Source organism: Sminthopsis crassicaudata, chromosome 3 (genome assembly GCF_048593235.1).
Source record: "Sminthopsis crassicaudata isolate SCR6 chromosome 3, ASM4859323v1, whole genome shotgun sequence".
In the NCBI taxonomy this organism is placed as follows: Eukaryota; Metazoa; Chordata; class Mammalia; order Dasyuromorphia; family Dasyuridae; genus Sminthopsis; species Sminthopsis crassicaudata.
The window spans coordinates 297,827,931-297,842,396 of NC_133619.1; the positions used below are offsets into that span (position 1 = coordinate 297,827,931).

Genomic DNA, 14,466 nt, shown 5'->3' on the forward strand with positions numbered 1-14,466 from the left:
AAGTGGTAGGAATAGGTTAGGTATACAAGATGCAATATAGTCAATGACTATAATAATCTACTGTTTGATTAGCTCAAAGACTCTAGCTTCTGGGATATGAATTCACTATTTAACAAAAACTGCTTGGGAAAATTGAATAGAAACTAGCATAGACTAACTTCTCACACAATATACTAAGATAAAACAAATAAAGCACATGATTTAAACATGAAGGCCGATATAATAAGCACATTAGGAGATCAAGGAATAATTTACCTGTGAAATCTATGGAGAAAGGAAGAATTTAAGGCCAAACAAGAAAAAGAAAACACTATGAAATGTAAAATGGATAATTTTGGTTATATTAAATTCAAAGAGGGTTTTTTTTGCACAAATAAAATGTACAGTGCAATAAAAGTTATAAGGAAAGCAAAAATCTGGGAAACATTTTACAGCACATATATCAAATATATCTATCTAAAATATAGAAATAACCAAATAAAATTTCCAAGAATAGAAGTTATTCTCTAATTGATAAATGGACAAAGGATAAAAATATCCAGTTTTCAAAGAATTCAAAGTTATTTATAGTCATATAAAAATGCTCAATCACTATTGATTAGAGAAATGAAAATTAAAACAACTCTGACACTATTGCATAGCTATCAGATTGGTTAATATGACAAAAAAGGAAAATGATATTGTAAAGGATGTGGGGGGAACTTGGAACACTAATGCATGATTGATGGAGTTGTAAATTTATCCAACCATCTGGAGAGGCATTTGAAACTATACCCAAAAGAGTATAAAACTAGTAATACTACTACTAGACCTATAGTCCAATGAGATCATAAGAAAGTAAAAAGGACCCACATGTACAAAAATTTTAAAACAGTTTTTTTTGGGTGCGGTGGCAAAGAACAAAATGCCAAAAGAGAGACGGAACATCCACAATAATATTTACTCTTCAATATTTGAAATGTCTACTAAAGTGCTTTTTTTTTTCTCTGGAAAAATATTTACAGTTTTTATAGTGGAATTCAGTTGCTGCTTTTCAAAAATGTGTTTCACAGGCAATCTTATTGGAATGCTTCTGTTTCATAAAATGATTCAGTGAGCTAATTCTGAAATACTCTTATCTCCTTTCACTTCTATCATCATCTAGTGGGAGTACTAATTCAAGAACTGGACATTAAAATATCCACCTAGAAAAAGAGACATTTAAAAATGAGATGCCAAAAAGCTTGAGAAACTGAAGCTCAAATTTAGTTTCTAGAGAAGACTTTTAGGAATGAGACATCACGAAGTTTTAAAAAACAGATTGGCTTAATAAAATATGGGTGGACAAGGCTTAGCATGAAACTCTCCTGGGAAATATTTTGTGCTCTGGGAGAAACTGGTAAAGGGATCATTGAAATACTCACTTCTCTCTTCCATGAACTCTTACATGAGCTATCTTTTAATGCATTGTGTAATTTATAATTCTCAGGGGGGAATGCTTGGAAGAAACTATGAAAAATGACATGGCTTTTTCCAGGTTGATTTTTCCATAAAAGGGCTACTCTGTCATCTCTTTATATTCAGAGACAATACCTGCAATATGAATTTCAAATGAATACTTTAAGAAGGAAAGGTGCTTTAGAACTGATTGAATTTCCCCAAAGACTGGTATGAAAAACTCTCAGAGAAAGTTGCTATTTTTAAGTTTTCCAAGTAGCTGAACATGGTGACACCAGCTGATATACAGAGCTTCATAATTTGTAATTTGGCACTGATTCTTAACTAAAAAACTAAGTATAGACTAAACTGTACTCTCCAAAGACTCTGACTGACTCTCTCTCCCTCTCCCTTTCTTTTCCCTCTCTCCCTCCCTCCCTCCCTCCTTCCCTCTCTTTCTGTCTCTGTCTCTCCCCTTCTCTCCTCCTTTCTCTCCTTCTCTCCTCCTTTCTCTCTTTCTCTCCTCCTTTCTCTCCTTCTCTCCCCCTCTCTCTCCTATGCTCTCTCTGTGTTTCTAAGGTTTTATTGGAGATGACAAGAACAATGGAAGAAGATAGAAACAGAAAACAAGTAGACTCCCAGGTGTTTCATACATTCTGTAGTTATTTTAAATGAAATATTTCCTTCTTTCTTTTTCTGCTGGGTTTTATTGGTATTATTTTAAATAGAAATGTTGATGATATGTGTGAATTTTAATTTATATTTTGCCAGTTGGATGAAATTTTTATTCTTATTTAATTTAATTTAGTAAAATTAACAATTTTAGTTACAAAAGGTGTCCATGTTATTTCTTCTTTATCCATGGTTCTTCCCTCAATTTCTTTTTTATGTCTTATCGGAATATTCAGAATTTCTAGGTCTATGTCAAATAAAAGTGGTGACAATGGACAGTGTAGAAAGTGATAGCTTTCAAAGAAGTAGGCAGAAAAATAATGTTAAAAGACTGAATATTAAAAATACTTTTGGTAGTAAAATTGTTTCATAGTAGTAAAACTTCATCTCTAATCAATACAAATCAATGATCTGGAATTGGAATAGCCCAGAAAAGGTTCAAATTTTAGGCTGAAGTAATCAGCTTTAAGGTCTATAAACTTGAATTCAAGGATGATACTCATTACATGAGAGTTTGGGGAATATGATTTCTTCAATTTATTTTCTATCTTTATTAGTTCTCTTAATGCTTTAATAAACATGCAATTTCACTGATATATATGTTGCACTCTCTAATCAATACAAATCAATGATCTGGAATTGGAAAAGCCCAGAAAAGGTTCAAATTTTAGGCTGAAGTAATCAGCTTTAAGGTCTATAAACTTGAATTCAAGGATGATACTCATTACATGAGAGTTTGGGGAATATGATTTCTTCAATTTATTTTGTACCTTTATTAGCTCTCTTAATGCTTTAATAAACATGCAATTTCACTGATATATATGTTCCACTCAGTGACAAAGATCATAATCTCTTTATGCCTGAACATACCATGTTACTCTCCTCCATGTCCTGTGGTTGAGAAGCTCCTCACACAACATATTGGGAATATTTTTCAGTTTCTTGATGCTTTGAGAATTCCAATGTTCATGAGTCACCTTGAGTTCTTACTTCATGGCCAGCACAACTCACATGCATGATTAGTGTGAATAATGAATCCTGTAAGGTGGTTACATGTATTTGGATTTTCACTATTTGAAGTTGTAATTGTGTATATAAAATGCAGTTCCATTCCAATGGAAATATTCAGCATGAATTAGAATAATGAAACCAATTTAAGGGATTCATCATTCACCCTAATCAAGACCTAGTTCTATTTCTTTGGCATTTTTTAATATCACTTCTCCTTAGTATTGGTTTTTAATGTGCTATACAGATTGCTCAGGATCTCTCCATTTATCATTAGCTGATCTTAAACTTCATTTCTTTAAAAATTATGCTATTTCATGCTTTGAAGCCACACAAAATCAAGGGAAGGACACTGTTGTTAAAAGATGTATCTTGTTTAAGAAAGAAGTTTGGGACCATTGAAATTTCCCAAATGAAACCCAGTCCACTGTCTTCTTTTTGTTGAATTCTGGGCCTATCTAATTATCCATTTGTGGTATCTGTCCAAGGTGTACATATATGTTTGTATATGTGTGAGAACATATGAAAGTGTCTGTGTGATCCAAAGGCTGTCTACCTAAATCCATATTATAATTTTGATAATTTGGGGCTTTTCATTTAATTTTTTATTAAATAAATAGTTAGGTCTCAAATTATTTTGAGTTATTATTGGAAACTCTATGGCATTATGCAATAAGCAGAATATTAGCTGCAAACAAGAACAATGGAAGGTCCTAACCTTCCTCTTTATATGGATATTCCTCTTTAACTTTGTGCATTCATTTTTTGACACTAATGAGTATCTTTGGCAAATTATATTTCCCTGTTATTTGCTTCAGTTGATATTAATAGAGGGTTTTTAATAATGTTATCTCAACTGTTATAACTTTCAAAGAATCCTATATAGTTTGTACATGGACACAAGAGTCACTATGTTGGACGATAGCTTTTAAGGTGGTGTTTTGCCCTTTAATTCTTTTAAAAATTGTCAACAAACAATAAGCCCACTGAGGTTATTTATTATCTATATCTTTTGATCAATTGTGTGATAGTAAATATGTGTCCTATTGTGGTATATAGCTTTCATAACCTTTTCTTCTCTCTTTTAAGATATTCACCAAAAGTGCTCTTTAAGAATACATAAACTATTTTCATAAACTTATATTATCTCAATGATAAAAAATTAAGTCTTCTTTCCCCAAGTGTTATATCCTTTAAGAAACTTACCAGTGCACAAAGTAGATCAACTGCTTCCAATATAAGTTCTTGATGACCAATGCGAGTGACTCCCAAATCTTCCAGTTCTTGGTGGGTAATTCGAAGCAGCTGGTCGCCACTGATCTTTTCTCTCTCAAAATTCTTAATGTACTGCTGAAGACAATCATCCAGGCCTATACAAAATGAAGAAGAAAAGGAAAATACATCAACCCAAACAATACATAGAACAAATTGAAAAGAATTTAAAATATTCTGTGATCAGATATGTTCAAATGAAAATATTTTGAGTAAGATTGTTGATTCTTAAAAATTGAAATAAGGAAAATAAAGTTATATACTTGATCCCTTTGGAGAAATCATTTCAAAACTACATAGAAAAATACTAGGTAGAATATATGTGTTAGTTTGAGTTCATTCTTTTCCCCATTCCCCTCTTCAAATAGAATGCCCACCACATAACTATTATTCATGAAATGACTTAATGGTTTTATAATAATTTTTAGGAAAGAATTGAGCAACGTCAGGTTGTAATATCATTGTTAATAGAAAGCAAAGGTAAATTGTAAAAAAATGATCAAAAGCCAGGCAGATCTATCTTTATCACTAAGTTCAATGCTTGTTTTAAGAAATGTTTCTTGTCTTGATTCACATTCTGTTATTAAGGATGACATACACAAGAATTCACATAGAAGATATTGTTGAAGATGTTCATGATTAGAAAAAGTTACAGACAAATTGTAAAACATGATTGGGAGATAACAACATTTGCTGCCTAAGTGGTAACTGGCACTCTATATATTAAAAAAAATGCAACTTCCTAGAATTTCAACAAATCCTATCTGGAGGATTTGAAGAAAAAGGATGGACAAAAATCACAGAGGGTGAGAAGGATGAAGAGTTGAAGGAACATCCAAACTAGTAAAATTCTATTATCCATAAAAATATCATTAATAGTACCTTAACATTTATGGAAGTTTCTTTTTTCCCATATTTGAAAATTGTGAAAACAATTATGTTCTATGATAACTTTCTTGGAATTCCTTCCTATCTACTTAGCCATGAAGCTGAATCTTCTTGTATCATTCTAAATTAATAAATCTTGTATTTAAACACTTCAAATTATTTAGCAATGTTTGTTGATCTATTATTTCTATCCACAGAGGAAATGAAAAATGGAGGAAATAACCTACCAAATCACTGAATCTGTAGATTAATGCATGTGTTATTCAGCATAATAAATTCTAGGGATTCAAAGACAAAAATAATAACACAACAGATCATACCACAAGATGTGAGTTTCAAATTTTCTGGTTCCCAGGATGATATGACAAATATATAATGATTTGTAAAAACTTAACTGATTGCATACCAGTTCACTTAATTCACACTTATCTCATTTTCAATTAATGAGAAAGTTCCCCTCCTATAATCTTTAGCCAAACTCAAAACACAAACATATAAACATTAAATATTGCCATCATGATCCCTGAATTTCAACCCTCTTTCACTTTCATTATAACAAAAGGAAAGAAAATGAATACTCTTCTTGAAAATATTTGATTGATTTGCTTTTGGTGAAATAATATTAAAGATAGGGGATTTATTTCCTCCCAATCCCAAACTTCTCCCTGCATAATAACAATTATCTGTGAATTTGACTATTTTTTTCACCAATTTAGTCGTTCCCCTCATCCTTTAATTTCTCTTCTGAATAACTATTGTGAGAAGGAAAAAGAAAACTTGAGTAAGAGAATGCTGTGTAATTATTTTAAAGGAAAAATGTCAGAAGTTATATCACCAGCTCAACTTTAAAATCGTTGCACTTTGTTTTTAAAAAAGCTAGACAAAAATGGACACTAGGTTAGATGCTATAATGACTTTTTGTCATAAGAAAAGCTACAAGATATTGAATTTAAAACTCTGAGAAAATATTTTCAATGTCCATAATTTTCAATATTCTTGAAAACTATAACACAGTAAAATATGTTACAATACATAACACAGCATTTTAAATTGATACAAGGGGAAAATGTAAATGTTCATGTGCCCATTTAAAGTTAGCTTTACAATCCAATATATTTCTGAAAGTTTAGACTAATCATGCTACTTTTAAATACAGCAAAAAGAAATGGAGTTTAGATTTTGGTGTAAGCATATAACTTTAGAGAGGTTTGGAGACACAGATTAAAATTCTCCCTCCCCAAAACTACAGATCTTAAAAGAAATTAAGAAATTTCATTCAAGTTCAAGGTTGCAAAGTCTTCCAACTAAGCAGCAAATTATGAATTTAATAAAAAAGACTAATGTATGAAAGTTTTATACTTATTAAATTAAAAATAGAATAGAATTTTAGGAGAAAAAAGGAGGCTGGAAGAGAAGGAACAAATTAATAATAATTAAACACAATATGGAAAATAGAATGGTTATATCTACAACTAACTACAGCAGTAGTGAATAAATAAAAAACAGCTTTTTCTTTCTTACGTTAAGACACCTTTAACCATTCTAAAAAATCCTAATATCAAATTATCTTCACATCAACAAACAGATATTTAGTGTGTGTTGTTATAGGGACTAAAACAGAAAGAAAAAAAAGAAAAAAAAGAAAAGAAAAGAAAAAAATTCCTATCTCCAAGGAGTTTATTGGTCTAGACAGTTTGCCAATAAAGCCTTCCTTTTTGTCCTTCAGGTTTTTCACTTGTGTCTGACTTGTCATGACCTTGCTTGGGATTTCTTGGCAAAGATACTAGAATAGTTTGCTCATGTGCCATTTCTTTCTTCAGTTCATTATATAGTGAAACTGAGGCAAAAAAAGGGTTAAGTTAGTTTCACAGGGTTCCACAAGTAATAATTTATGAAACCAGATTTGAACACAGGTCATCCTTATTCTAGACCCAAAACCCTATCCACTGTCTCACCTAGTTACTCCTTAGTTAAAAGCCCCTTCCAACTCAGTAAAATACACTTGAAAGAAGAGACAAAGAAGCAATATTGTGTTCAGAAATATTAGAGTAGGGGGAAGGATAAAAAGTATTAGAAAGAATCAATATCTCACCTTCCATCTCTCTCTCTGTATCATGTATATACCTAATTATTTACATGTTTTCTCCTCATTAAAATATGAACTTCTTTAGAGTAGGGATTTTTATTTTTGCAATGTTTTTGTATCCCCAGTTCTTTGAATGATTTCCAGTAAATATTAAATGCTCATTTTTGATGAATAGAAATGATCTTATATTTAGAATTAGATGACATAGGTTAGATGACAGTTTTCTCATCTATCATTGAAGTATTACACAGGATTTAATGTTCAGCATTTATTAAATGCCTATTTTGTACCAGGCACTGATGGTATAAAAACAAAAAAATGACTTCAAAGAGCTTATATTCTAAATCAACTTAATCTCTAAAATCTTTCCACCTCTAACTCCTATGACATTATATAAAATTTTCAGGTTAAACATCCATAATATTCAAAGTTTCTTTGAAAACACCTTACTTTAGCTGCCTGTCTTTTGTCTCCCAAAATTCATATTTCCCACAAAGAAAAGAGTTTTCTTTATTTTCTTCATGGTTATTCATGCCTTTTCACTGGTTATCTCCCATGATTTAAATGCTCCCTTCCTCACTTTTGTCAACCTTCTAACTTTCTTGGCTTCTTTAGTTTTATTCTTACCTTCTAAAAATGTCTTTCCCAGGTCCATCCTATTGCAACTGAAAGAAATATATTTTTTCTATATAAACTGTATTTATGTAGATAGATAGTTGAAGATAGAGACATGTGCATGTTCTCTCTCCTTTTAGATGTGAACTTCCCAAAGACAGAGAACATGTTTTTTTGTTTTTTTTTTTTTTTTTGGGGGGGGGGGGCTTTGTATCTCCAATTCTTAGCATATAGTAAATACTTAACTATAGTTTGTTGACTGAGTAGAAATTCCCTAACCTTTAACTCTTTAACCTGGCTCCCTAACCTGGGTAGCCAAGCCGAGATGGATAGCAGAAAGAGGTAAGGAGTTTGTTAGTGAACACATGGGTCTTCTGACCAGGTGTTTACTCAGGAATCAACAAGTCAGGGCATCAAGTCAGGGCATTATGTCAGTAGGTATAATAAAGGCTTTTAAGATTACACGTGGCTGTTCTTGAGTGCGCTACCGGTTATTAAACTATAGATTCAGGAAATGATGGCCAGAGACCTTTGAAGGCCTCAGAGGAGGTGAGCCGGGTAGAGTTGACACTGCAAGGGTCAGTGGTCAAAGGTACTCTGTTGGGCCTAGGACAGACTAGTAATTGTAATTGCCAGGAGGGCATGGTACTCTTTGGTTCCTACCAACCTTCATTTCCAGTCTTTTCCCTCCTACTCCTACTGTAGATAGCACATTTCATTAAATTAAATTTATTACCTGTCCCTAGATGTTAAGTTTTCTCATATTTGTGCTTTTACTTATGATGGACAAATTAGCTAAAACAACCATCTTCTACTTCTCTGTGCCCACTCACATTCTTTGAATACTTTAGGCTCAAGTTTAAATTTTACCTCCTCCATTCAGCATTTTCCCACCACTCTATCTTGATGTGATTTCTCTTTCCTCTGAACTCCTAATACAATTATCTATCATTTCTTTAAAATTCAACCATCTGGGTGGCACTAGGATAGAGAACTAAGACTGGAGTCAGAAGGACTTGAATTAATCTGGGCTCAGGGATTTAGTAGTAGTTTGATCCTTTGCAAGTCACTCAATCCTGATTGCCTTACTCCAAAAATTAATCATGTTCTTCTTAATTCAAAGGTTCTGATAAAAGCCTCATTTCCAACATATAGAGAGAATTAACTCAAATTTATAAGAATTCAAGCCATTCTGCAATTGATAAATGGCTAAAGGATATGAACAGACAAATTTCAGATGAAGAAACTTATACTGTTTCTAGTCACTTGAAAAGGCACTCCAAATCACTATTGGTCAGAGAAATGCAAATTAAGATAATTCTGAGATACCACTACACACCTGTCAGATTGGCTCAGATGACAGGAAAAGATAGTAATGAATATTGGAGGGGATGTGGGAAAATTGGGACTCTGATACATTGTTGATGAAACTGTGAAGAGATCCAACTATTCTGGAGAGCAATTTGGAACTATACTCAAAAAGTTATCAAAGTACGAATACCCTTTGACCCAGCAGTCTCCTGGGCATCTTTCCCAAAGAGGTATAAAAGGAGGGAAAGGGACCCACATGTGCAAAAATGTTTGTGGCAGCCCTTTTTGTAGTGGCTAGAAACTGGAAACTGAATGGATGTCCATCAGTTGGAGAATGGCTGAATTAATTATGGTGTATGAATGTTGTGAAATATTATTGTGTAAGAAATGACCAACAGGATGATTTGAGAGAGGCCTAGAGAAACTTACATGAACTGATGCTAAATGAAATGAGCAGAACCAGGAGAGCATTATACATGGAAACAGCAAGACTATAGGATAATCAATTCTGATGGACATGGCTCTCTTCAACAATGAGATAATTCAAACCAGTTCCATTTGTTCAGAGAGAGAACTATGGGAATAGAGTGTGGAACACAACACAACAAAACATTTCATGCTTTCTGTTAATGTTTGCTTGCATTTTGTTTTCCTTCTCAGTTTTTTTTTTTCTTTTTTTTACTTTTTGGATCCAATTTTTCTTATGCAGCAAAATAACTGTATAAATATGTAAACATATATTGGATTTAGCATACATTTTAACATATTTAACATGTATTAGACTACTTTTTATCTAAGGGAGGGTGTGGAAGGAGGGAAAATTTTGGAACAGAAAGTTTTGCAAAGGTCAATGTTGAAAAACTACCCATGCATATGACATGTAAATAAACATATTTAATTAATAAAAAGAATTTAATCACATTTATCCAAGTACATTATAGGTTGATAGGAACTCTTAATTAGCCCAAAACATGTTGCCTGAATTATTTTGAGCAAACTTTCACTTATTCTATGAATATGTAAATATTTCTTTTATCTTGAAATGATAATTAAATCTCTTATATCTGTTTTGTTTAATGCTCACACCACATCTATCTAAAGGGATTATATGCTCCTCCTATTTAATAGCTGATGACATTAACTGAGTGCTTTAAAGTTCACAAAGTATTTTTTACACATTATCAATTATCCCATTTCATTTTTATACCTTGTGAGAATCAACCCAACAGTAGCTAATATCTCTACAGATGAAGAAATGAGCTAAAAGAGGTTGAAACTTGCCTATCATCACAAACCTAATGAATATCAGAGATGGGATTTGAAACCTGGCTGTTCCTACACCCAAGTCTATCAGACTTTTAACCTTATTAGTATAGTAACTCATAATCATCCAATAATTGTTTATTCTTTCTGTTCTTATTTAAAAGGGCAGAGAGGCCGACTTCCGGCCAAAATGACGGCATGGAGGCAGACAGCTGCTTGAGCTCTGCGTTTTCTCTCAGAACTTACTTCATGACAAGCCTCGGAATTAATGCTTGACCAGAAAAGAAACCCACAAATAATCACCCACAGAAGACATCCTTGAAATTCACCAGAAAAGGTCTGTGTTTGCTTGGGGGAGGGGACTAACAAACTAGGCACAGACTGAGAGCAAGCACAGAGAGCAAGGCAGGCAGCTTACACTGCTCAGACTGCAGTGGGGAGGAATGCAATCTCTTCTGTTTTTGCAAAAAGACTTTTACCCCAGTGTGGATATTCCATCTTGGTAGCAAGCCAGGATCATCAGAGAAGGTGTAAACACCTGAGGTAAGGAATAAAACCCGCAAAGCTAGCATGTCTCGGGACCCGGCCACCCCCACCCCCACCCAGAGTTTCTCAGCACATTCTCAAAGCACAGTCGCAGCACAGCCATCACTGTCCTGTTAGTGCCTCACTGCTGTCTTCCACAGTCTGTAGAGCCAGCCCAGTAACACCATCCAGCCCTATCCCTCCCCAAAACAGACCAATTGTTTCTCTTGTCAATTTGTTTTCTTCACTTCCCCACTCTGACAAAATGAACAAAAAATTTAAAAGGGTTCTAAACATTGACAGCTTCTGTATGGAGAGAGAGCAGACTTCAAATACTGAGGAGACTAAAAGCAGATTGTCTCCAGAGGAATCCCCTAAGGGAGATATGAGCTGCTCCTCAATACTTAAGACTCTCATAGAAGAAATCAAAAAGTCTCTCACAAGAGAGTTAGAAGAGAAATGGGAAAAGGAAAGGGAAGCTTGGCAAGAGAATCTGGAGAAGTCATCCCATGCATTTAAAGACAGAGTGGATAAAGAAAATAAATCATTGAGAAATAAAATTAGTGAGTTGGAAAAAGAAAACAGCTCTCTAAAAAATAAAATTGATGAAATGGAAAAAAAATTCCATAGAAGATAAAAACTCAATTGGACAATTACAAAAAGATATACAAATAGTAAGTGAAGAAAATACATCATTGAAAATTAGACTCGAATAAGTAGAAATTAATGACTCAAGGAGAAACCAAGAAGTAGTCAAGCAAAACCAGAAAAACGAAACAATTGAAAAGAATGTTAAGTACCTTATTGGAAAGACAATAGACCTGGAAAACAGATCCAGGAGAGACAATTTGAGAATAATCGGACTCCCTGAAAAATGTGAGGGAAAAAAAGAGCCTGGATACTATTTTCCAGGAAATTATCAAAGAGAACTGCCCAGACGTTTTAGAAACAGAGGGTAAAATAGACATTGAAAAAATTCATTGGTCACCTACTGAAAGGGACCCTAAAATCAAAACACCAAGAACTATACTGGCCAAATTCAAGAATCATCAGACAAATGAAAAAATACTGGCAGCTGCTAGAAAAAAAGCAATTCAGATATGGAGGAGCCACAATAAGGATAACCCAGGATCTAGCAACATTCACATTAAAAGAACGAAGGGCCTGGAATATGATATTCCAAAAGGCTAAGAAACTTGGTATGCAGCCAAAAATAACTTACCCAGCAAAAATGAGCATCATTTTCCAGGGAAGAAGATGGACATTTAACAAAATAAATGGATTCCATCTATTCTTGATTAAAAAACCAGATCTACATAAAATGTTTGATCTTCAAATACAGAAATCAAGAGATTTCTAAAAAAGGTAAAAAGAAATCTTGAGAACTATATTTCTGCCATAAAGATATGTAAAGAACACATGTATAATTTGTCCTAGAAACTAGAGGTAGAAAGGAAATTATATCATAAAAAAGGGTAAAGTAATGGTACTACATCTCACAAAGAGGCAAAGGTAACCTATTATATTTGAGAGAAAGAAAGGAAGGGGATAAACATAGTGTGTATCAATAGACATATTTAATTTTTGGTGAAACTTCTTCCACTTCATTGAAAAGTGAGAGGGAAGAAGTAAGCTAAGGGGAAGGCAATACAGAAATTGTGAGAAAAAGGGGAAAAATTGGAAGAGGAACTTTAAGGTGGGGGAGGGATACTAAAAAGGGAGGGATGTGAAAAGCAAGTTGTGTTCACAAGTTTAATACTGGGTAAGGGGGTAAGAGGGAAGGAAAGGAGAAAAGCATAAGCAGGCATTAACAGGATGGCAAGCAATATAGAATTAGTCATTCTAACCATAAATGTGAATGGGGTAATCTTCCTCATAAAGAGAAAGCAGTTAGCAGTCTGGAATAAAAGCCAGAATCCTATTTATTATATGTTGTTTACAGGAAACACACCTGAAACAGGGTGATACATTCAGAATAAAAGTAAAAGGATGGAGAAGAATCTACTATGCTTCAGGTGAAGCCAAAAAAGCAGGGGTAGCCATCCTCATCTCAGATCAAGCAAAAACAAAAATTGATCTAATTAAAAGAGATAAGAAAGGGCATTATATCCTGCTAAAAGGTAGCATACATAATGAAGCAGTATCAATATTAAACATATACGCACCAAGTAGCATCTAAATTCTTTTTTTTTATTTAGAATTTTTTTCACACAGTATATATGCATGAGTAATTTTTTTATAATATTATCCCTTGTATTCATTTTTCCAAATTATCACTCCCCTCCCTCCACTCCCTCCCCCCGATGACAGGCAATCCCATACATTTTACATGTGTTACAATATAACCTAGATACAATATATGTGTGTAAATACCATTTTCTTGTTGCACATTAAGTATTGGCATCTAAATTCTTAAAAGAGAAATTAAGAGAGCTGCAAAAAGAAATAGACAGCAAAACTAAAATAGTAGAAGATCTCAACCTTGCACACTCAGAATTAGATAAATCAAACCTCAAAATAAATAAGAAAGAAGTCAAAGAGATAAATAGAATACTAGAAAAGTTTAATATGATAGATTTTTGGCAAAAGCTAAATGGAGACAGAAAGGAGTACACTTTCTTCTCAGCAGTTCATGGAACCTATACAAAAATTGATCATATACTAGGACATAAAAACCTCAAAATCAAATGCAGTAGGGCAGAAACACATCCTTTTCAGACCACAATGCAGTGAAAATTACATTCAATAAAAAGACAGGGGAAGATAGACCAAAAAGTAATTGGAAACTACATAATCTTATACTAAAGAATGATTGGGTAAAACAGCAAATCATAGACATAATTAATAACTTCACCCAAGAAAATGACAATAATGAGACATCATACCAAAATGTGTGGGATACAGCCAAAGCAGTAATAAGGGGAAGTTATATATCTCTACAGGCCTACTTGCATAAAATAGAGAAAGAGAAGGTCAACGAATTGGCTTACAACTAAAAATGCTAGAAAAGAAACACATTAAAAACCCCCAGATAAACATGAAACTTGAAATTCTAAAAATAAAAGGTGAGATTCATAAAATTGAAAGTAAAAAAAACCTATTGAATTAATTAATAAAATTAAGAGTTGGTTCTATGAAAAAACCAACAAAATAGACAAACCCTTACTAAATCTGATTTAAAAAAGGAAAGAGGAAGAACAAATTGTTAGTCTTAAAAATGAAAAGGGAGAGCTCACCATTAATGAAGAGGAAATTAGAACAAGTTAGGAGCTACTTTGCTCAACTTTATGCCAATAAATTCAATAACTTAAATGAAATGGAAGAATACCTTCAAAAATATAGCTTGCCCAGATTAACAGAGGAAGAAGTAAATAGTCTAAATAGTCCCATCTCAGAAAAAGAAATAGAAG

The 14,466-nt window shown here is 33.1% G+C and overlaps 1 protein-coding gene across 1 annotated transcript in view; it reads right to left on the minus strand.

The window, feature by feature from the left end:
• Nucleotides 1–14,466, minus strand: part of CNKSR2 (connector enhancer of kinase suppressor of Ras 2) — a 305,237-nt gene that overhangs the window by 236,586 nt on the left and 54,185 nt on the right. Inside the window, 1 exon segment of the mRNA XM_074300934.1 lies at nt 4,303–4,466. Within this exon segment, the coding sequence (XP_074157035.1) occupies nt 4,303–4,466 (164 nt within the window).